The following is a 22908-nucleotide window of genomic DNA, read 5'->3' on the forward strand; positions in this document are numbered from 1 at the left end:
TCTTGTGGGCATTTAGTGCTATAAATTTCCCTCTACACACTGCTTTGAATGCGTCCCAGAGATTCTGGTATGTTGTGTCTTTGTTCTCATTGGTTTCAAAGAACATCTTTATTTCTGCCTTCATTTCGTTATGTACCCAGTAGTCATTCAGGAGCAGGTTGTTCAGTTTCCATGTAGTTGAGTGGTTTTGAGTGAGATTCTTAATCCTGAGTTCTAGTTTGATTGTACTGTGGTCTGAGAGATAGTTTGTTATAATTTCTGTTCTTTTACATTTGCTGAGGAGAGCTTTACTTCCAAGTATGTGGTCAATTTTGGAATAGGTGTGGTGTGGTGCTGAAAAGAATGTATATATTCTGTTGATTTGGGGTGGAGAGTTCTGTAGATGTCTAATAGGTCTGCTTGGTGCAGAGATGAGTTCAATTCCTGGGTATCCTTGTTGACTTTCTGTCTCATTGATCTGTCTAATGTTGACAGTGGGGTGTTAAAGTCTCCCATTATTATTGTGTGGGAGTCTAAGTCTCTTTGTAGGTCACTCAGGACTTGCTTTATGAATCTGGGTGCTCCTGTATTGGGTGCATATATATTTAGGATAGTTAGCTCTTCTTGTTGAATTGATCCCTTTACCATTATGTAATGGCCTTCTTTGTCTCTTTTGATCTTTGTCGGTTGAAAGTCTGTTTTATCAGAGACTAGGATTGCAACCCCTGCCTTTTTTTTGTTTTCCATTTGCTTGGTAGATTTTCCTCCATCCCTTTATTTTGAGCCTATGTGTGTCTCTGCACGTGAGATGGGTTTCCTGAATACAGCACACTGATGGGTCTTGACTCTTTATCCAATTTGCCAGTCTGTGTCTTTTAATTGGAGCATTTACTCCATTTATATTTAAAGTTAATATCGTTATGTGTGAATTTGATCCTGTCATTATGATGTTAGCTGGTTATTTTGCTCGTTAGTTGAGTCAGTTTCTTCCTAGTCTCGATGGTCTTTACATTTTGGCATGATTTTGCAGCGGCTGGTACCGGTTGTTCCTTTCCATGTTTAGCGCTTCCTTCAGGAGCTCTTTTAGGGCAGGCCTGGTGGTGACAAAATCGGTCAGCATTTGCTTGTCTGTAAAGTATTTTATTTCTCCTTCACGTATGAAGCTTAGTTTGGCTGGATATGAAATTCTGGGTTGAAAATTCTTTTCTTTAAGAATGTTGAATATTGGCCCCCACTCTCTTCTGGCTTGTAGAGTTTCTGCCAAGAGATCCGCTGTTAGTCTGATGAGCTTCCCTTTGAGGGTAACCCGACCTTTCTCTCTGGCTGCCCTTAACATTTTTTCCTTCATTTCAACTTTGGTGAATCTGATAATTATGTGTCTTGGAGTTGCTCTTCTCGAGGAGTATCTTTGTGGCATTCTCTGTATTTCCTGAATCTGAATGTTGGCCTGCCTTTCTAGATTGGGGAAGTTCTCCTGGATAATATCCTGCAGAGTGTTTTCCAACTTGGTTCCATTCTCCCCGTCACTTTCAGGTACACCAATCAGACGTAGATTTGGTCTTTTCACATAGTCCCATATTTCTTGGAGGCTTTGTTTGTTTCTTTTTATTCTTTTTTCTCTAAACTTCCCTTCTTGCTTCATTTCATTCATTTCATCTTCCATCGCTGATACCCTTTCTTCCAGTTGATCGCATCGGCTCCTGAGGCTTCTGCATTCTTCACGTAGTTCTCGAGCCTTTGTTTTCAGCTCCATCAGCTCCTTTAAGCACTTCTCTGTATTGGTTATTCTAGTTATACATTCTTCTAAAATTTTTTTCAAAGTTTTCAACTTCTTTGCCTTTGGTTTGAATGTCCTCCCGTAGCTCGGAGTAATTTGATTGTCTGAAGCCTTCTTCTCTCAGCTCGTCAAAGTCATTCTCCATCCAGCTTTGTTCCGTTGCTGGTGAGGAACTGCGTTCCTTTGGAGGAGGAGAGGCGCTCTGTTTTTTAGTTTCCAGTTTTTCTGCTCTGTTTTTTCCCCATCTTTGTGGTTTTATCTACTTTTGGTCTTTGATGATGGTGATGTACAGATGGGTTTTTGGTGTGGATGTCCTTTCTGTTTGTTAGTTTTCCTTCTAACAGGACCTTCAGCTGCAGGTCTGTTGGAGTACCCGGCCGTGTGAGGTGTCAGCCTGCCTCTACTAGGGGGTGCCTCCCAGTTAGGCTGCTCGGGGGTCAGGGGTCAGGGACCCACTTGAGGAGGCAGTCTGCCCGTTCTCAGATCTCCAGCTGCGTGCTGGGAGAACCACTGCTCTCTTCAAAGCTGTCAGACAGGGACACTTAAGTCTGCAGAGGTTACTACTGTCTTTTTGTGTGTCTGTGCCCTGCCCCCAGAGGTGGAGCCTACAAAGGCAGGCACGCTTCCTTGAGCTGTGGTGGGCTCCACCCAGTTGGAGCTTCCTGGCTGCTTTGTTTACCTAAGCAAGCCTGGGCAATGGCGGACGCCCATCCCCCAGCCTCGCTGCCGCCTTGCAGTTTGATCTCAAACTGCTGTGCTAGCAATCAGCGAGACTCCGTGGGCGTGGGACCCTCCGAGCCAGGTGTGGGACACAATCTCCTGGTGCGCCGTTTTTTAAGCCCGTCGGAAAAGCGCAGTATTCGGGTGGGAGTGACCCGATCTTCCAGGTGCCCTCTGTCACCCCTTTCTTTTACTAGGAAAGGGAACTTCCTGACCCCCTGCGCTTCCCAAGTGAGGCAATGCCTCGCCCTGCTTCAGCTCGTGGATGGTGCACGCACCCACTGACCTGCGCCCACTGTCTGGCACTCCCTAGTGAGATGAACCCGGTACCTCAGATGGAAATGGAGAAATCGCCTGTCTTCTGCGTCTCGCACGCTGGGAGCTGTAGACCGGAGCTGTTCCTATTTGGCCATCTTGGCTCCTCTCTCCTCTCTTCACTTTAATAATGGATTAGTTTTCTGCCTTCTCCTGTGGGGAATCTTTTTGGTAAGGGAGGGAAGAAAATTTAGTTATTCTTGTGCATCAGTATCTTTTTCTTTTTTTATTGTAGTAAGAACATCTAACATGAGATCTACCTTCTTAACAATTTTTTAAGTGTACAATACGGTATTGCTAACTATAGGCATGAGGATGTGCAGCAGATCTCTGGAATGTTTCACTCTTTATAACTGAAGCTTTATACCCCTTGAATAGCAGCTTCCCATTTCCCTGTCTTCATAGCCCCTGGCATCCACCATTCTACACTCTTTCTGTGGGGTTGACTATTTTAATTACCTGACACAAGTGGAATCATGCATTATTTGTCTTTCTGTGACTAGTTTATTTCACGTAGCATAAAGTCATCAAGGTTCATCCATGTTTTTGCACATGGCAAGGTTTCCTTTTTAAGTCTGAATAATATTCCATTTTCTACATATACCACGTTTCCTTTATCCCTTTTTCTGTTAGTGGACATTTAACTTGTTTTCACAGCTTGGCTATTGCAAATAATGCTGCAATGAATATTTCATAAGTCTCGTATATGTCCATAGAAGATCATGAAAATGGACATGTGTCTGGGTATATTGAATTGGTGGGGCAGTTTTGCTTAAGGGTAGGCATAGTGGGTGGCTCTATACTTGAGAGTTCTAATTCCCATTCCTATATATATTTCCTTTCTTTTTATTTATTTATTTTTTTGAGATGGGGTTCTCTGTCACTCAGGCTGGAGTGCAGTGGCACAAACGGCTTACTGCAGCCTCAACCTCCTGGGCTCAAGTGATCCTCCCATCTCAGCCTCCCAAGAAGCTGGGACCACAGGCATGTGTCACCATGCCTAATTTTTTTTTAAATTTTCTGTAAGCGTGGGGTCTTGCTATGTTGCCTAGGCTGGTCTCAAACTCCTGGGCTCAAGTGATCCTCATTCCTCAGCCTCCCAAAGTGCTGGGATTACATGAGTAGGCCACCACACCCAGCCTGATATATATATATTTCTAATTTTGCCTTACCCATGCCCTTAAAAACTAATTCTACTTTCAACTAGGGTGCCGCTCCCCCTGCGAGGGGGGTCCCAAGAGCCAGGGGGGGTAGAGCAGCTGGTTCTAAGTCCACGTCTCTCGAGGGGTGCATCCCCCCACTGCGATGGGGGTCCTAAGAGCCAGGGGGGGAAGGAGGGCTGACTCTCAGTCCCTGCCCCGCGGGGGGTGCCTCACCCCCTGCGATGGGGTTCCTAAGAGCCAGGTGAAGAAGAGGGGCTGGCTCTCAGTCCCCACCTCCCTGGGCGTGCCTCCCCTTCCTGTGATGAGTGTCCTACGAGCCAGGAGGGGAAGAGGAGCTGGCTCTCAGTCAACACCTCGCGGGGGGTGCCTCCCCCACTTGCGATGGGGGTCCTAAGAGCCAGGCAGGGAAGAGGGGTTGGCTCCCAGTCCCCGCCGCGCGGGGGGTGCCTCCCCCCCTCGCGATACGGATCCTAAGGGCCAGGGGGGGAAGAGGGGCTGGCTCTCAGTCCCCGCCGCGCGGGGGGTGCCTCCCCCCCTCGCGATACGGATCCTAAGGGCCAGGGGGGGAACAGGGGCTGGCTCAGTCCCCGCCTCGCGGGGGGTGGCTCGCTCCGCTGAGATGGGCATCCTAAGAGCCAGGGGAGGAAGAGGGGGAGAGGATGATAATAATTTCAGCATCGCAGGCTGTGTTCACCCAGCCTGTTAAACTGTTATTAGTATCCTGAAAGGGAGAGGATGATATTACTCCCCATAACAGACAGATATGACTCCCCATCGTAGAGCACGAGGTGTACACCCGCCCTGTGATTTTCTTCCTCATATTCAGAGACCGAGAGGTTGATGTCACTCCCAATATCGGAGGAAGTATACACCCCCGTGTGAGATGTTCCTTAATGATATTCCACGGCGGAGGGGGTGATATGACTACATACATGGCAGAAAGTGGAAACCCCCCAGGGATATTATTCCCACGATCCTGGAGGGAAGAAGATGATGTTACTTTCAATATGACAGAAGGTGGATGAAGTGGTGGACTGCCCCTCCACACCTGTGAGTATTTCTAGTTGGGTGGGACGAGAGACTGAGAAAAGAAATAAGACACAGAGACAAAGTGTAAAGATACAACAGTGGGTCCAGGGGACCGGCGCTCAGCACACCAAGGACCTGCACCCGCACCAGCCTCTGAGTTCCCTCAGTTGTTATTGATTATGATTTTCATGATTTTAGCAGAAAGGAATGTAGTAGGAGAGCAGGGTGATGATAAGGAGAGAGTCAGCAGAAGACATGTGAGCAAAAGAATCTATGTCATAATTAGGTTCAAGGGAAGGTACTATGACTGGACGTGCACGTAAGCCAGATTTGTTTCTCTGCACCCAAACATCTCAGTGGAGTAAAGAAGAACAAGGCAGTGTTACTGCAAACATGTCTCGCCTCCCGCCACAGGGCAGCTTTTCTCCTATCTCAGAGTTGAACGAATGTACAATCGGGTTTTACACCGAGACATTCAGTTCCCAGGGGCAAGCAGGAGACAGTGGCCTTCCTCCATCTCAGCTGCAAGAGGCTTTCCTCTTTTACTAATCCACCTCAGCACAGACCCATTACGGGTGTCGGGCTGGGGGACAGTCAGGTCTTTCTCATCCCATGAGGCTATATTTCAGACTATCAGATGGGGAGAGAGCTTGGACCATACCCTGCTTTCAAGGGCAGAGGTCCCTGCGGCTTTCCACAGTGCATTGTGTCCCCGGTTTATTGAGACTAGAGAATGGCGATGACTTTTACCAAGTATACTGCTGGTAAACATTTCGTTAACAAGGCACGTCCTGCACAGCCCTACATCCCTTGAACTTTGATTTTATACAACACATGTTTTTGTGAGCTCCAGGTTGGGTCAAAGTGGCTGGGGACAAGCGGCTAGGGCAAAGCTACAAATTAACAACATCTCAGCAAAGCAATTGTTTAAAGGACAGGTCTTTTTCAAAATGGAGTCTCTTATGTCTTTCCTTTCTACATGGACACAGTGACAGTCTGATCTCTCTTTCTTTTCCCTACAGGTGGACACGCCCCCACTGATATTCCTTCTAATTGCAACGTGGGAGAGGAGGATATGACACGCGATATCGCAGGGAGTAGAAACACCCCTGTGATACTGTTCTTCATATTCAGGGAGGAGGAGGATGATATTACTCCCAATACAGACGGGTGTACACACTCTGTACACCGAGGGTGTACACCCGTCTGTGAAAGAGTTCTTAATCTCCAGAGGGGGAGATGATATTACTCACAATCTGGTAAAGAGGCTGTGAGTCCACGGAGGATCCTCAGAGCCAGCGGGGGAAGAGGGGCTGGCTCTCAGTCCCCGCCTCGCGGGGGTGCCTCCCCCCACTGCGATGGGGGTCCTAAGAGCCAGTGGGGGAAGAGGGGCTGGCTCTGAGACCCCGCCTCGCGGGGGGTGCCTCCCCCCCTGCGATGGGGGTCCTAAGGGCCAGTGGGGGAAGAGGGGCTGGCTCTGAGACCCCGCCTCACGGGGGGTGCCTCCCCCCCCTGCGATGGGGGTCCTAAGAGCCAGTGGGGGAAGAGGGGCTGGCTCTGAGACCCCGCCTCGCGGGGGGTGCCTCCCCCCCCTGCGATGGGGGTCCTAAGAGCCAGTGGGGGAAGAGGGGCTGGCTCTGAGACCCCGCCTCGCGGGGGGTGCCTCCCCCCCCTGCGATGGGGGTCCTAAGAGCCAGTGGGGGAAGAGGGGCTGGCTCTGAGACCCCGCCTCGCGGGGGGTGCCTCCCCCCCCTGCGACGGGGGTCCTAAGGGCCAGCGGGGGAAGAGGGGCTGGCTCTGAGACCCCGCCTCACGGGGGGTGCCTCCCCCCCCTGCGACGGGGGTCCTAAGGGCCAGCGGGGGAAGAGGGGCTGGCTCTGAGACCCCGCCTCACGGGGGGTGCCTCCCCCCCTGCGATGGGGGTCCTAAGGGCCAGTGGGGGAAGAGGGGCTGGCTCTGAGACCCCGCCTCGTGGGGGTTGCCTCCCCCCCCTGCGATGCGGGTCCTAAGGGCCAGTGGGGAAGAGGGGCTGGCTCTCTGTACCCGCCTCGCGGGTGGTGCCTCCCCCCCCTGTGATGGGGGTCCTTAGAGCCAGGAGCAGAAGAGGGCCTGGCTCTCTGTGCCCGCCTCGCGGGGGGTGCCTCCCCCCCCGCGATGGGGGTCCGAAGAGCCAGAAGGCTTAGAGGGGCTGGCTCTGAGTCCCCGCCTCGTGGGGGGTGCCTCCTCTCCCTGCGACGGGGTTCCTAAAGGCCAGTGGGGGAAGAGGGTCTGGCTCTGAGACCACGCCTCGCTGGGGTGCCTCCCCCCACTGCGATGGGGGTCCTAAGGGCCAGTGTTTGAAGAGGGGCTGGCTCTGAGACCCCGCCTCGCTGGGGGTGCCTCCTCCCCCTGCGACGGGGGTCCTAAGAGCCAGGGGGGGAAGAGGGGCTGGCTCTCAGTCCCCGCCTCGCGGGGAGTGCCTCCCCTTCCTGCGATGGGGGTCCTAAGAGCCAGGTGGGGAAGAGGGGCTGGCTTTCAGTCACCACAGCTTGGGGGGCCTTTATGTTCTGGTTTTACCCAAGAGTCAGCTGATTTGCTTCTTGTACTAGCAGGGCAGTTGCTGCCAAGGCCCTCAAACAGGGGGGCCATCCTTTAGAAACCCTGTCTAGCTGTTTAGAGAGGTAGGCCACCGGCCTCAGCCAGGGCCCCACAGTTTGGGTTTAAAGTCCAGCTGCCATCTTTTCTCTGACGCATACAGTGGAAAAGGCTTTGTGAGATCCGCTAGCCCCTGGGCTGGGGCTTTCAGAAGTTTTTCCTTTAAGTCATGAAAGACTTGCTGTTGTTGGAATCCCCATTCCAAAAGTTGCCGGTCCCCGCCCCCCTTTGTGACGTCATACAAAGGCGTGGCTAAGACTGCAAAGTTGGGCTCCGCAGTCTACAAAACCCCACAGCTCCTAGGAATTCTCTCACCAGCCTTCTGCCCTTAGGCTCCGGAAGATTGCAAATGACCTGCTTTCTTTCGGATCCCGGGCTGCTTTCGGACACCTGTCGAATAGTAAATCCCAAGTAAGCTACCTGCGGTCGTCGGCAGATCTGAGTTTTCTTCTTGGACACCTAATACCCACAGCCCTCCAGGTCAGTCCTAAGGATCTTAGAATCCTCGATGGGGGTCATAAGCCGGGGGGGAAGAGGGACTGGCTCTCAGTCCCCGCCTCACGGGGTGTGCCTCCCCCGTGTGATGGGGATCCTGAGAGTTGGGCGAGGAAGAAGGGCTGGCTGTCAGTCACCGCCTCGCGGGGGGTGCCTCCCCTCCCTGCGATGGGGGTCCTAAGAGCCAGGGGGGAAAGAGCGGCTGGCTCTCAGTCCCCGCCTCGCGGGGGGTGCCTCCCCCCCTGCGATGGGGGTCCTAAGAGAAATGGAGGGAAGAGGGGCTGGCTCTCAGTCCCCGCCACGAGGGGGTGCCTCCCCCCCTGCGATGGGGGTCCCAAGAGCCAGGGGGGGCAGAGCGGCTGGCTCTAAGTCCGCGCCTCGCCAAGGGTGCATCCCCCCACTGCGATGGGGTTCCTAAGAGCCAGGGGGGGAAGAAGGGCTGACTCTCAGTCCCCGCCTCGCGGGGCGTGCCTTGCTACCCTGCGATGGGGGTCCTAAGAGCCAGGCAGGGAAGAGGGGTTGGCTCCCAGTCCCCGCCGCGCGGGGGGTGCCTCCCCCCCACAGCGATGGGGGTCCTAAGAGCCGTGGGGGGAAGAGGGGCTGGCTCTCAGTCCCCGCCGCGCGGGGGGTGCCTCCCCCCCTCGCGATACGGATCCTAAGGGCCAGGGGGGGAACAGGGGCTGGCTCAGTCCCCGCCTCGCGGGGGGTGGCTCGCTCCGCTGAGATGGGCATCCTAAGAGCCAGGGGAGGAAGAGGGGGAGAGGATGATAATAATTTCAGCATCGCAGGCTGTGTTCACCCAGCCTGTTAAACTGTTATTAGTATCCTGAAAGGGAGAGGATGATATTACTCCCCATAACAGACAGATATGACTCCCCATCGTAGAGCACGAGGTGTACACCCGCCCTGTGATTTTCTTCCTCATATTCAGAGACCGAGAGGTTGATGTCACTCCCAATATCGGAGGAAGTATACACCCCCGTGTGAGATGTTCCTTAATGATATTCCACGGCGGAGGGGGTGATATGACTACATACATGGCAGAAAGTGGAAACCCCCCAGGGATATTATTCCCACGATCCTGGAGGGAAGAAGATGATGTTACTTTCAATATGACAGAAGGTGGATGAAGTGGTGGACTGCCCCTCCACACCTGTGAGTATTTCTAGTTGGGTGGGACGAGAGACTGAGAAAAGAAATAAGACACAGAGACAAAGTGTAAAGATACAACAGTGGGTCCAGGGGACCGGCGCTCAGCACACCAAGGACCTGCACCCGCACCAGCCTCTGAGTTCCCTCAGTTGTTATTGATTATGATTTTCATGATTTTAGCAGAAAGGAATGTAGTAGGAGAGCAGGGTGATGATAAGGAGAGAGTCAGCAGAAGACATGTGAGCAAAAGAATCCATGTCATAATTAGGTTCAAGGGAAGGTACTATGACTGGACGTGCACGTAAGCCAGATTTGTTTCTCTGCACCCAAACATCTCAGTGGAGTAAAGAAGAACAAGGCAGTGTTACTGCAAACATGTCTCGCCTCCCGCCACAGGGCAGCTTTTCTCCTATCTCAGAGTTGAACGAATGTACAATCGGGTTTTACACCGAGACATTCAGTTCCCAGGGGCAAGCAGGAGACAGTGGCCTTCCTCCATCTCAGCTGCAAGAGGCTTTCCTCTTTTACTAATCCACCTCAGCACAGACCCATTACGGGTGTCGGGCTGGGGGACAGTCAGGTCTTTCTCATCCCATGAGGCTATATTTCAGACTATCAGATGGGGAGAGAGCTTGGACCATACCCTGCTTTCAAGGGCAGAGGTCCCTGCGGCTTTCCACAGTGCATTGTGTCCCCGGTTTATTGAGACTAGAGAATGGCGATGACTTTTACCAAGTATACTGCTGGTAAACATTTCGTTAACAAGGCACGTCCTGCACAGCCCTACATCCCTTGAACTTTGATTTTATACAACACATGTTTTTGTGAGCTCCAGGTTGGGTCAAAGTGGCTGGGGCCAAGCGGCTAGGGCAAAGCTACAAATTAACAACATCTCAGCAAAGCAATTGTTTAAAGGACAGGTCTTTTTCAAAATGGAGTCTCTTATGTCTTTCCTTTCTACATGGACACAGTGACAGTCTGATCTCTCTTTCTTTTCCCTACAGGTGGACACGCCCCCACTGATATTCCTTCTAATTGCAACGTGGGAGAGGAGGATATGACACGCGATATCGCAGGGAGTAGAAACACCCCTGTGATACTGTTCTTCATATTCAGGGAGGAGGAGGATGATATTACTCCCAATACAGACGGGTGTACACCCTCTGTACACCGAGGGTGTACACCCGTCTGTGAAAGAGTTCTTAATCTCCAGAGGGGGAGATGATATTACTCACAATATGGTAAAGAGGCTGTGAGTCCACGGAGGATCCTCAGAGCCAGCGGGGGAAGAGGGGCTGGCTCTCAGTCCCCGCCTCGCGGGGGTGCCTCCCCCCACTGCGATGGGGGTCCTAAGAGCCAGTGGGGGAAGAGGGGCTGGCTCTGAGACCCCGCCTCGCGGGGGGTGCCTCCCCCCCCTGCGATGGGGGTCCTAAGGGCCAGTGGGGGAAGAGGGGCTGGCTCTGAGACCCCGCCTCACGGGGGGTGCCTCCCCCCCCTGCGACGGGGGTCCTAAGAGCCAGTGGGGGAAGAGGGGCTGGCTCTGAGACCCCGCCTCGCGGGGGGTGCCTCCCCCCCCTGCGACGGGGGTCCTAAGGGCCAGCGGGGGAAGAGGGGCTGGCTCTGAGACCCCGCCTCACGGGGGGTGCCTCCCCCCCCTGCGACGGAGGTCCTAAGGGCCAGCGGGGGAAGAGGGGCTGGCTCTGAGACCCCGCCTCACGGGGGGTGCCTCCCCCCCTGCGATGGGGGTCCTAAGGGCCAGTGGGGGAAGAGGGGCTGGCTCTGAGACCCCGCCTCGTGGGGGTTGCCTCCCCCCCCTGCGATGGGGGTCCTAAGGGCCAGTGGGGAAGAGGGGCTGGCTCTCTGTACCCGCCTCGCGGGGGGTGCCTCCCCCCCCTGTGATGGGGGTCCTTAGAGCCAGGAGCAGAAGAGGGCCTGGCTCTCTGTGCCCGCCTCGCGGGGGGTGCCTCCCCCCCCGCGATGGGGGTCCGAAGAGCCAGAAGGCTTAGAGGGGCTGGCTCTGAGTCCCCGCCTCGTGGGGGGTGCCTCCTCTCCCTGCGACGGGGTTCCTAAAGGCCAGTGGGGGAAGAGGGTCTGGCTCTGAGACCACGCCTCGCTGGGGTGCCTCCCCCCACTGCGATGGGGGTCCTAAGGGCCAGTGTTTGAAGAGGGGCTGGCTCTGAGACCCCGCCTCGCTGGGGGTGCCTCCTCCCCCTGCGACGGGGGTCCTAAGAGCCAGGGGGGGAAGAGGGGCTGGCTCTCAGTCCCCGCCTCGCGGGGAGTGCCTCCCCTTCCTGCGATGGGGGTCCTAAGAGCCAGGTGGGGAAGAGGGGCTGGCTTTCAGTCACCACAGCTTGGGGGGCCTTTATGTTCTGGTTTTACCCAAGAGTCAGCTGATTTGCTTCTTGTACTAGCAGGGCAGTTGCTGCCAAGGCCCTCAAACAGGGGGGCCATCCTTTAGAAACCCTGTCTAGCTGTTTAGAGAGGTAGGCCACCGGCCTCAGCCAGGGCCCCACAGTTTGGGTTTAAAGTCCAGCTGCCATCTTTTCTCTGACGCATACAGTGGAAAAGGCTTTGTGAGATCCGCTAGCCCCTGGGCTGGGGCTTTCAGAAGTTTTTCCTTTAAGTCATGAAAGACTTGCTGTTGTTGGAATCCCCATTCCAAAAGTTGCCGGTCCCCGCCCCCCTTTGTGACGTCATACAAAGGCGTGGCTAAGACTGCAAAGTTGGGCTCCGCAGTCTACAAAACCCCACAGCTCCTAGGAATTCTCTCACCAGCCTTCTGCCCTTAGGCTCCGGAAGATTGCAAATGACCTGCTTTCTTTCGGATCCCGGGCTGCTTTCGGACACCTGTCGAATAGTAAATCCCAAGTAAGCTACCTGCGGTCGTCGGCAGATCTGAGTTTTCTTCTTGGACACCTAATACCCACAGCCCTCCAGGTCAGTCCTAAGGATCTTAGAATCCTCGATGGGGGTCATAAGCCGGGGGGGAAGAGGGACTGGCTCTCAGTCCCCGCCTCACGGGGTGTGCCTCCCCCGTGTGATGGGGATCCTGAGAGTTGGGCGAGGAAGAAGGGCTGGCTGTCAGTCACCGCCTCGCGGGGGGTGCCTCCCCTCCCTGCGATGGGGGTCCTAAGAGCCAGGGGGGAAAGAGCGGCTGGCTCTCAGTCCCCGCCTCGCGGGGGGTGCCTCCCCCCCTGCGATGGGGGTCCTAAGAGAAATGGAGGGAAGAGGGGCTGGCTCTCAGTCCCCGCCACGAGGGGGTGCCTCCCCCCCTGCGATGGGGGTCCCAAGAGCCAGGGGGGGCAGAGCGGCTGGCTCTAAGTCCGCGCCTCGCCAAGGGTGCATCCCCCCACTGCGATGGGGTTCCTAAGAGCCAGGGGGGGAAGAAGGGCTGACTCTCAGTCCCCGCCTCGCGGGGCGTGCCTTGCTACCCTGCGATGGGGGTCCTAAGAGCCAGGCAGGGAAGAGGGGTTGGCTCCCAGTCCCCGCCGCGCGGGGGGTGCCTCCCCCCCACAGCGATGGGGGTCCTAAGAGCCGTGGGGGGAAGAGGGGCTGGCTCTCAGTCCCCGCCGCGCGGGGGGTGCCTCCCCCCCTCGCGATACGGATCCTAAGGGCCAGGGGGGGAACAGGGGCTGGCTCAGTCCCCGCCTCGCGGGGGGTGGCTCGCTCCGCTGAGATGGGCATCCTAAGAGCCAGGGGAGGAAGAGGGGGAGAGGATGATAATAATTTCAGCATCGCAGGCTGTGTTCACCCAGCCTGTTAAACTGTTATTAGTATCCTGAAAGGGAGAGGATGATATTACTCCCCATAACAGACAGATATGACTCCCCATCGTAGAGCACGAGGTGTACACCCGCCCTGTGATTTTCTTCCTCATATTCAGAGACCGAGAGGTTGATGTCACTCCCAATATCGGAGGAAGTATACACCCCCGTGTGAGATGTTCCTTAATGATATTCCACGGCGGAGGGGGTGATATGACTACATACATGGCAGAAAGTGGAAACCCCCCAGGGATATTATTCCCACGATCCTGGAGGGAAGAAGATGATGTTACTTTCAATATGACAGAAGGTGGATGAAGTGGTGGACTGCCCCTCCACACCTGTGAGTATTTCTAGTTGGGTGGGACGAGAGACTGAGAAAAGAAATAAGACACAGAGACAAAGTGTAAAGATACAACAGTGGGTCCAGGGGACCGGCGCTCAGCACACCAAGGACCTGCACCCGCACCAGCCTCTGAGTTCCCTCAGTTGTTATTGATTATGATTTTCATGATTTTAGCAGAAAGGAATGTAGTAGGAGAGCAGGGTGATGATAAGGAGAGAGTCAGCAGAAGACATGTGAGCAAAAGAATCCATGTCATAATTAGGTTCAAGGGAAGGTACTATGACTGGACGTGCACGTAAGCCAGATTTGTTTCTCTGCACCCAAACATCTCAGTGGAGTAAAGAAGAACAAGGCAGTGTTACTGCAAACATGTCTCGCCTCCCGCCACAGGGCAGCTTTTCTCCTATCTCAGAGTTGAACGAATGTACAATCGGGTTTTACACCGAGACATTCAGTTCCCAGGGGCAAGCAGGAGACAGTGGCCTTCCTCCATCTCAGCTGCAAGAGGCTTTCCTCTTTTACTAATCCACCTCAGCACAGACCCATTACGGGTGTCGGGCTGGGGGACAGTCAGGTCTTTCTCATCCCATGAGGCTATATTTCAGACTATCAGATGGGGAGAGAGCTTGGACCATACCCTGCTTTCAAGGGCAGAGGTCCCTGCGGCTTTCCACAGTGCATTGTGTCCCCGGTTTATTGAGACTAGAGAATGGCGATGACTTTTACCAAGTATACTGCTGGTAAACATTTCGTTAACAAGGCACGTCCTGCACAGCCCTACATCCCTTGAACTTTGATTTTATACAACACATGTTTTTGTGAGCTCCAGGTTGGGTCAAAGTGGCTGGGGCCAAGCGGCTAGGGCAAAGCTACAAATTAACAACATCTCAGCAAAGCAATTGTTTAAAGGACAGGTCTTTTTCAAAATGGAGTCTCTTATGTCTTTCCTTTCTACATGGACACAGTGACAGTCTGATCTCTCTTTCTTTTCCCTACAGGTGGACACGCCCCCACTGATATTCCTTCTAATTGCAACGTGGGAGAGGAGGATATGACACGCGATATCGCAGGGAGTAGAAACACCCCTGTGATACTGTTCTTCATATTCAGGGAGGAGGAGGATGATATTACTCCCAATACAGACGGGTGTACACCCTCTGTACACCGAGGGTGTACACCCGTCTGTGAAAGAGTTCTTAATCTCCAGAGGGGGAGATGATATTACTCACAATCTGGTAAAGAGGCTGTGAGTCCACGGAGGATCCTCAGAGCCAGCGGGGGAAGAGGGGCTGGCTCTCAGTCCCCGCCTCGCGGGGGTGCCTCCCCCCACTGCGATGGGGGTCCTAAGAGCCAGTGGGGGAAGAGGGGCTGGCTCTGAGACCCCGCCTCGCGGGGGGTGCCTCCCCCCCCTGCGATGGGGGTCCTAAGGGCCAGTGGGGGAAGAGGGGCTGGCTCTGAGACCCCGCCTCACGGGGGGTGCCTCCCCCCCCTGCGACGGGGGTCCTAAGAGCCAGTGGGGGAAGAGGGGCTGGCTCTGAGACCCCGCCTCGCGGGGGGTGCCTCCCCCCCCTGCGACGGGGGTCCTAAGGGCCAGCGGGGGAAGAGGGGCTGGCTCTGAGACCCCGCCTCACGGGGGGTGCCTCCCCCCCCTGCGACGGGGGTCCTAAGGGCCAGCGGGGGAAGAGGGGCTGGCTCTGAGACCCCGCCTCACGGGGGGTGCCTCCCCCCCTGCGATGGGGGTCCTAAGGGCCAGTGGGGGAAGAGGGGCTGGCTCTGAGACCCCGCCTCGTGGGGGTTGCCTCCCCCCCCTGCGATGGGGGTCCTAAGGGCCAGTGGGGAAGAGGGGCTGGCTCTCTGTACCCGCCTCGCGGGGGGTGCCTCCCCCCCCTGTGATGGGGGTCCTTAGAGCCAGGAGCAGAAGAGGGCCTGGCTCTCTGTGCCCGCCTCGCGGGGGGTGCCTCCCCCCCCGCGATGGGGGTCCGAAGAGCCAGAAGGCTTAGAGGGGCTGGCTCTGAGTCCCCGCCTCGTGGGGGGTGCCTCCTCTCCCTGCGACGGGGTTCCTAAAGGCCAGTGGGGGAAGAGGGTCTGGCTCTGAGACCACGCCTCGCTGGGGTGCCTCCCCCCACTGCGATGGGGGTCCTAAGGGCCAGTGTTTGAAGAGGGGCTGGCTCTGAGACCCCGCCTCGCTGGGGGTGCCTCCTCCCCCTGCGACGGGGGTCCTAAGAGCCAGGGGGGGAAGAGGGGCTGGCTCTCAGTCCCCGCCTCGCGGGGAGTGCCTCCCCTTCCTGCGATGGGGGTCCTAAGAGCCAGGTGGGGAAGAGGGGCTGGCTTTCAGTCACCACAGCTTGGGGGGCCTTTATGTTCTGGTTTTACCCAAGAGTCAGCTGATTTGCTTCTTGTACTAGCAGGGCAGTTGCTGCCAAGGCCCTCAAACAGGGGGGCCATCCTTTAGAAACCCTGTCTAGCTGTTTAGAGAGGTAGGCCACCGGCCTCAGCCAGGGCCCCACAGTTTGGGTTTAAAGTCCAGCTGCCATCTTTTCTCTGACGCATACAGTGGAAAAGGCTTTGTGAGATCCGCTAGCCCCTGGGCTGGGGCTTTCAGAAGTTTTTCCTTTAAGTCATGAAAGACTTGCTGTTGTTGGAATCCCCATTCCAAAAGTTGCCGGTCCCCGCCCCCCTTTGTGACGTCATACAAAGGCGTGGCTAAGACTGCAAAGTTGGGCTCCGCAGTCTACAAAACCCCACAGCTCCTAGGAATTCTCTCACCAGCCTTCTGCCCTTAGGCTCCGGAAGATTGCAAATGACCTGCTTTCTTTCGGATCCCGGGCTGCTTTCGGACACCTGTCGAATAGTAAATCCCAAGTAAGCTACCTGCGGTCGTCGGCAGATCTGAGTTTTCTTCTTGGACACCTAATACCCACAGCCCTCCAGGTCAGTCCTAAGGATCTTAGAATCCTCGATGGGGGTCATAAGCCGGGGGGGAAGAGGGACTGGCTCTCAGTCCCCGCCTCACGGGGTGTGCCTCCCCCGTGTGATGGGGATCCTGAGAGTTGGGCGAGGAAGAAGGGCTGGCTGTCAGTCACCGCCTCGCGGGGGGTGCCTCCCCTCCCTGCGATGGGGGTCCTAAGAGCCAGGGGGGAAAGAGCGGCTGGCTCTCAGTCCCCGCCTCGCGGGGGGTGCCTCCCCCCCTGCGATGGGGGTCCTAAGAGAAATGGAGGGAAGAGGGGCTGGCTCTCAGTCCCCGCCACGAGGGGGTGCCTCCCCCCCTGCGATGGGGGTCCCAAGAGCCAGGGGGGGCAGAGCGGCTGGCTCTAAGTCCGCGCCTCGCCAAGGGTGCATCCCCCCACTGCGATGGGGTTCCTAAGAGCCAGGGGGGGAAGAAGGGCTGACTCTCAGTCCCCGCCTCGCGGGGCGTGCCTTGCTACCCTGCGATGGGGGTCCTAAGAGCCAGGCAGGGAAGAGGGGTTGGCTCCCAGTCCCCGCCGCGCGGGGGGTGCCTCCCCCCCACAGCGATGGGGGTCCTAAGAGCCGTGGGGGGAAGAGGGGCTGGCTCTCAGTCCCCGCCGCGCGGGGGGTGCCTCCCCCCCTCGCGATACAGATCCTAAGGGCCAGGGGGGGAACAGGGGCTGGCTCAGTCCCCGCCTCGCGGGGGGTGGCTCGCTCCGCTGAGATGGGCATCCTAAGAGCCAGGGGAGGAAGAGGGGGAGAGGATGATAATAATTTCAGCATCGCAGGCTGTGTTCACCCAGCCTGTTAAACTGTTATTAGTATCCTGAAAGGGAGAGGATGATATTACTCCCCATAACAGACAGATATGACTCCCCATCGTAGAGCACGAGGTGTACACCCGCCCTGTGATTTTCTTCCTCATATTCAGAGACCGAGAGGTTGATGTCACTCCCAATATCGGAGGAAGTATACACCCCCGTGTGAGATGTTCCTTAATGATATTCCACGGCGGAGGGGGTGATATGACTACATACATGGCAGAAAGTGGAAACCCCACAGGGATATTATTCCCACGATCCTGGAGGGAAGAAGATGATGTTACTTTCAATATGACAGAAGGTGGATGAAGTGGTGGACTGCCCCTCCACACCTGTGAGTATTTCTAGTTGGGTGGGACGAGAGACTGAGAAAAGAAATAAGACACAGAGACAAAGTGTAAAGATACAACAGTGGGTCCAGGGGACCGGCGCTCAGCACACCAAGGACCTGCACCCGCACCAGCCTCTGAGTTCCCTCAGTTGTTATTGATTATGATTTTCATGATTTTAGCAGAAAGGAATGTAGTAGGAGAGCAGGGTGATGATAAGGAGAGAGTCAGCAGAAGACATGTGAGCAAAAGAATCCATGTCATAATTAGGTTCAAGGGAAGGTACTATGACTGGACGTGCACGTAAGCCAGATTTGTTTCTCTGCACCCAAACATCTCAGTGGAGTAAAGAAGAACAAGGCAGTGTTACTGCAAACATGTCTCGCCTCCCGCCACAGGGCAGCTTTTCTCCTATCTCAGAGTTGAACGAATGTACAATCGGGTTTTACACCGAGACATTCAGTTCCCAGGGGCAAGCAGGAGACAGTGGCCTTCCTCCATCTCAGCTGCAAGAGGCTTTCCTCTTTTACTAATCCACCTCAGCACAGACCCATTACGGGTGTCGGGCTGGGGGACAGTCAGGTCTTTCTCATCCCATGAGGCTATATTTCAGACTATCAGATGGGGAGAGAGCTTGGACCATACCCTGCTTTCAAGGGCAGAGGTCCCTGCGGCTTTCCACAGTGCATTGTGTCCCCGGTTTATTGAGACTAGAGAATGGCGATGACTTTTACCAAGTATACTGCTGGTAAACATTTCGTTAACAAGGCACGTCCTGCACAGCCCTACATCCCTTGAACTTTGATTTTATACAACACATGTTTTTGTGAGCTCCAGGTTGGGTCAAAGTGGCTGGGGCCAAGCGGCTAGGGCAAAGCTACAAATTAACAACATCTCAGCAAAGCAATTGTTTAAAGGACAGGTCTTTTTCAAAATGGAGTCTCTTATGTCTTTCCTTTCTACATGGACACAGTGACAGTCTGATCTCTCTTTCTTTTCCCTACAGGTGGACACGCCCCCACTGATATTCCTTCTAATTGCAACGTGGGAGAGGAGGATATGACACGCGATATCGCAGGGAGTAGAAACACCCCTGTGATACTGTTCTTCATATTCAGGGAGGAGAAGGATGATATTACTCCCAATACAGAGGGGTGTACACCCTCTGTACACCGAGGGTGTACACCCGTCTGTGAAAGAGTTCTTAATCTCCAGAGGGGGAGATGATATTACTCACAATATGGTAAAGAGGCTGTGAGTCCACGGAGGATCCTCAGAGCCAGCGGGGGAAGAGGGGCTGGCTCTCAGTCCCCGCCTCGCGGGGGTGCCTCCCCCCACTGCGATGGGGGTCCTAAGAGCCAGTGGGGGAAGAGGGGCTGGCTCTGAGACCCCGCCTCGCGGGGGGTGCCTCCCCCCCCTGCGATGGGGGTCCTAAGGGCCAGTGGGGGAAGAGGGGCTGGCTCTGAGACCCCGCCTCACGGGGGGTGCCTCCCCCCCCTGCGACGGGGGTCCTAAGAGCCAGTGGGGGAAGAGGGGCTGGCTCTGAGACCCCGCCTCGCGGGGGGTGCCTCCCCCCCCTGCGACGGGGGTCCTAAGGGCCAGCGGGGGAAGAGGGGCTGGCTCTGAGACCCCGCCTCACGGGGGGTGCCTCCCCCCCCTGCGACGGGGGTCCTAAGGGCCAGCGGGGGAAGAGGGGCTGGCTCTGAGACCCCGCCTCACGGGGGGTGCCTCCCCCCCTGCGATGGGGGTCCTAAGGGCCAGTGGGGGAAGAGGGGCTGGCTCTGAGACCCCGCCTCGTGGGGGTTGCCTCCCCCCCCTGCGATGGGGGTCCTAAGGGCCAGTGGGGAAGAGGGGCTGGCTCTCTGTACCCGCCTCGCGGGGGGTGCCTCCCCCCCCTGTGATGGGGGTCCTTAGAGCCAGGAGCAGAAGAGGGCCTGGCTCTCTGTGCCCGCCTCGCGGGGGGTGCCTCCCCCCCCGCGATGGGGGTCCGAAGAGCCAGAAGGCTTAGAGGGGCTGGCTCTGAGTCCCCGCCTCGTGGGGGGTGCCTCCTCTCCCTGCGACGGGGTTCCTAAAGGCCAGTGGGGGAAGAGGGTCTGGCTCTGAGACCACGCCTCGCTGGGGTGCCTCCCCCCACTGCGATGGGGGTCCTAAGGGCCAGTGTTTGAAGAGGGGCTGGCTCTGAGACCCCGCCTCGCTGGGGGTGCCTCCTCCCCCTGCGACGGGGGTCCTAAGAGCCAGGGGGGGAAGAGGGGCTGGCTCTCAGTCCCCGCCTCGCGGGGAGTGCCTCCCCTTCCTGCGATGGGGGTCCTAAGAGCCAGGTGGGGAAGAGGGGCTGGCTTTCAGTCACCACAGCTTGGGGGGCCTTTATGTTCTGGTTTTACCCAAGAGTCAGCTGATTTGCTTCTTGTACTAGCAGGGCAGTTGCTGCCAAGGCCCTCAAACAGGGGGGCCATCCTTTAGAAACCCTGTCTAGCTGTTTAGAGAGGTAGGCCACCGGCCTCAGCCAGGGCCCCACAGTTTGGGTTTAAAGTCCAGCTGCCATCTTTTCTCTGACGCATACAGTGGAAAAGGCTTTGTGAGATCCGCTAGCCCCTGGGCTGGGGCTTTCAGAAGTTTTTCCTTTAAGTCATGAAAGACTTGCTGTTGTTGGAATCCCCATTCCAAAAGTTGCCGGTCCCCGCCCCCCTTTGTGACGTCATACAAAGGCGTGGCTAAGACTGCAAAGTTGGGCTCCGCAGTCTACAAAACCCCACAGCTCCTAGGAATTCTCTCACCAGCCTTCTGCCCTTAGGCTCCGGAAGATTGCAAATGACCTGCTTTCTTTCGGATCCCGGGCTGCTTTCGGACACCTGTCGAATAGTAAATCCCAAGTAAGCTACCTGCGGTCGTCGGCAGATCTGAGTTTTCTTCTTGGACACCTAATACCCACAGCCCTCCAGGTCAGTCCTAAGGATCTTAGAATCCTCGATGGGGGTCATAAGCCGGGGGGGAAGAGGGACTGGCTCTCAGTCCCCGCCTCACGGGGTGTGCCTCCCCCGTGTGATGGGGATCCTGAGAGTTGGGCGAGGAAGAAGGGCTGGCTGTCAGTCACCGCCTCGCGGGGGGTGCCTCCCCTCCCTGCGATGGGGGTCCCAAGAGCCAGGGGGGGCAGAGCGGCTGGCTCTAAGTCCGTGCCTCGCCAAGGGTGCATCCCCCCACTGCGATGGGGTTCCTAAGAGCCAGGGGGGGAAGAAGGGCTGACTCTCAGTCCCCGCCTCGCGGGGCGTGCCTTGCTACCCTGCGATGGGGGTCCTAAGAGCCAGGCAGGGAAGAGGGGTTGGCTCCCAGTCCCCGCCGCGCGGGGGGTGCCTCCCCCCCACAGCGATGGGGGTCCTAAGAGCCGTGGGGGGAAGAGGGGCTGGCTCTCAGTCCCCGCCGCGCGGGGGGTGCCTCCCCCCCTCGCGATACGGATCCTAAGGGCCAGGGGGGGAACAGGGGCTGGCTCAGTCCCCGCCTCGCGGGGGGTGGCTCGCTCCGCTGAGATGGGCATCCTAAGAGCCAGGGGAGGAAGAGGGGGAGAGGATGATAATAATTTCAGCATCGCAGGCTGTGTTCACCCAGCCTGTTAAACTGTTATTAGTATCCTGAAAGGGAGAGGATGATATTACTCCCCATAACAGACAGATATGACTCCCCATCGTAGAGCACGAGGTGTACACCCGCCCTGTGATTTTCTTCCTCATATTCAGAGACCGAGAGGTTGATGTCACTCCCAATATCGGAGGAAGTATACACCCCCGTGTGAGATGTTCCTTAATGATATTCCACGGCGGAGGGGGTGATATGACTACATACATGGCAGAAAGTGGAAACCCCCCAGGGATATTATTCCCACGATCCTGGAGGGAAGAAGATGATGTTACTTTCAATATGACAGAAGGTGGATGAAGTGGTGGACTGCCCCTCCACACCTGTGAGTATTTCTAGTTGGGTGGGACGAGAGACTGAGAAAAGAAATAAGACACAGAGACAAAGTGTAAAGATACAACAGTGGGTCCAGGGGACCGGCGCTCAGCACACCAAGGACCTGCACCGGCACCAGCCTCTGAGTTCCCTCAGTTGTTATTGATTATGATTTTCATGATTTTAGCAGAAAGGAATGTAGTAGGAGAGCAGGGTGATGATAAGGAGAGAGTCAGCAGAAGACATGTGAGCAAAAGAATCCATGTCATAATTAGGTTCAAGGGAAGGTACTATGACTGGACGTGCACGTAAGCCAGATTTGTTTCTCTGCACCCAAACATCTCAGTGGAGTAAAGAAGAACAAGGCAGTGTTACTGCAAACATGTCTCGCCTCCCGCCACAGGGCAGCTTTTCTCCTATCTCAGAGTTGAACGAATGTACAATCGGGTTTTACACCGAGACATTCAGTTCCCAGGGGCAAGCAGGAGACAGTGGCCTTCCTCCATCTCAGCTGCAAGAGGCTTTCCTCTTTTACTAATCCACCTCAGCACAGACCCATTACGGGTGTCGGGCTGGGGGACAGTCAGGTCTTTCTCATCCCATGAGGCTATATTTCAGACTATCAGATGGGGAGAGAGCTTGGACCATACCCTGCTTTCAAGGGCAGAGGTCCCTGCGGCTTTCCACAGTGCATTGTGTCCCCGGTTTATTGAGACTAGAGAATGGCGATGACTTTTACCAAGTATACTGCTGGTAAACATTTCGTTAACAAGGCACGTCCTGCACAGCCCTACATCCCTTGAACTTTGATTTTATACAACACATGTTTTTGTGAGCTCCAGGTTGGGTCAAAGTGGCTGGGGCCAAGCGGCTAGGGCAAAGCTACAAATTAACAACATCTCAGCAAAGCAATTGTTTAAAGGACAGGTCTTTTTCAAAATGGAGTCTCTTATGTCTTTCCTTTCTACATGGACACAGTGACAGTCTGATCTCTCTTTCTTTTCCCTACAGGTGGACACGCCCCCACTGATATTCCTTCTAATTGCAACGTGGGAGAGGAGGATATGACACGCGATATCGCAGGGAGTAGAAACACCCCTGTGATACTGTTCTTCATATTCAGGGAGGAGGAGGATGATATTACTCCCAATACAGAGGGGTGTACACCCTCTGTACACCGAGGGTGTACACCCGTCTGTGAAAGAGTTCTTAATCTCCAGAGGGGGAGATGATATTACTCACAATATGGTAAAGAGGCTGTGAGTCCACGGAGGATCCTCAGAGCCAGCGGGGGAAGAGGGGCTGGCTCTCAGTCCCCGCCTCGCGGGGGTGCCTCCCCCCACTGCGATGGGGGTCCTAAGAGCCAGTGGGGGAAGAGGGGCTGGCTCTGAGACCCCGCCTCGCGGGGGGTGCCTCCCCCCCCTGCGATGGGGGTCCTAAGGGCCAGTGGGGGAAGAGGGGCTGGCTCTGAGACCCCGCCTCGCGGGGGGTGCCTC

At 55.9% G+C, this 22908-nt stretch overlaps 1 protein-coding gene and 2 long non-coding RNA genes across 4 annotated transcripts in view; all 3 read left to right on the top strand.

Annotated features, from left to right (window-relative positions):
• Nucleotides 1-6238, top strand: part of LOC129398082 (zinc-regulated GTPase metalloprotein activator 1A-like) — a 43014-nt gene extending 36776 nt beyond the window's left edge. For both annotated transcript variants that reach the window (XM_063605568.1, XM_063605569.1), the window contains exons 11-12: nucleotides 4781-5004; nucleotides 6006-6238. In XM_063605568.1, coding sequence (XP_063461638.1) covers nucleotides 4781-4979 — 199 coding nt within the window. In that variant the 3' untranslated portion in view covers nucleotides 4980-5004; nucleotides 6006-6238. The remainder of the gene's footprint in view (nucleotides 1-4780; nucleotides 5005-6005) is intronic.
• Nucleotides 6239-6959: 721 nt separating this feature from the next.
• LOC134730650 (uncharacterized) lies at nucleotides 6960-14504 on the top strand. The gene is made up of 5 exons (XR_010112561.1): nucleotides 6960-8097; nucleotides 9044-9267; nucleotides 10269-12201; nucleotides 13148-13371; nucleotides 14373-14504. It is a non-coding gene; the product is annotated as an uncharacterized LOC134730650 (long non-coding RNA).
• Nucleotides 14505-15030: 526 nt separating this feature from the next.
• Nucleotides 15031-22797, top strand: LOC134730649 (uncharacterized). Its single transcript, XR_010112560.1, has 5 exons — nucleotides 15031-16305; nucleotides 17252-17475; nucleotides 18477-20409; nucleotides 21199-21422; nucleotides 22424-22797. It is a non-coding gene; the product is annotated as an uncharacterized LOC134730649 (long non-coding RNA).
• Nucleotides 22798-22908: the final 111 nt, after the last annotated feature.

The sequence above is a fragment of the Pan paniscus genome, chromosome 5 (genome assembly GCF_029289425.2).
Source record: "Pan paniscus chromosome 5, NHGRI_mPanPan1-v2.0_pri, whole genome shotgun sequence".
In the NCBI taxonomy this organism is placed as follows: Eukaryota; Metazoa; Chordata; class Mammalia; order Primates; family Hominidae; genus Pan; species Pan paniscus.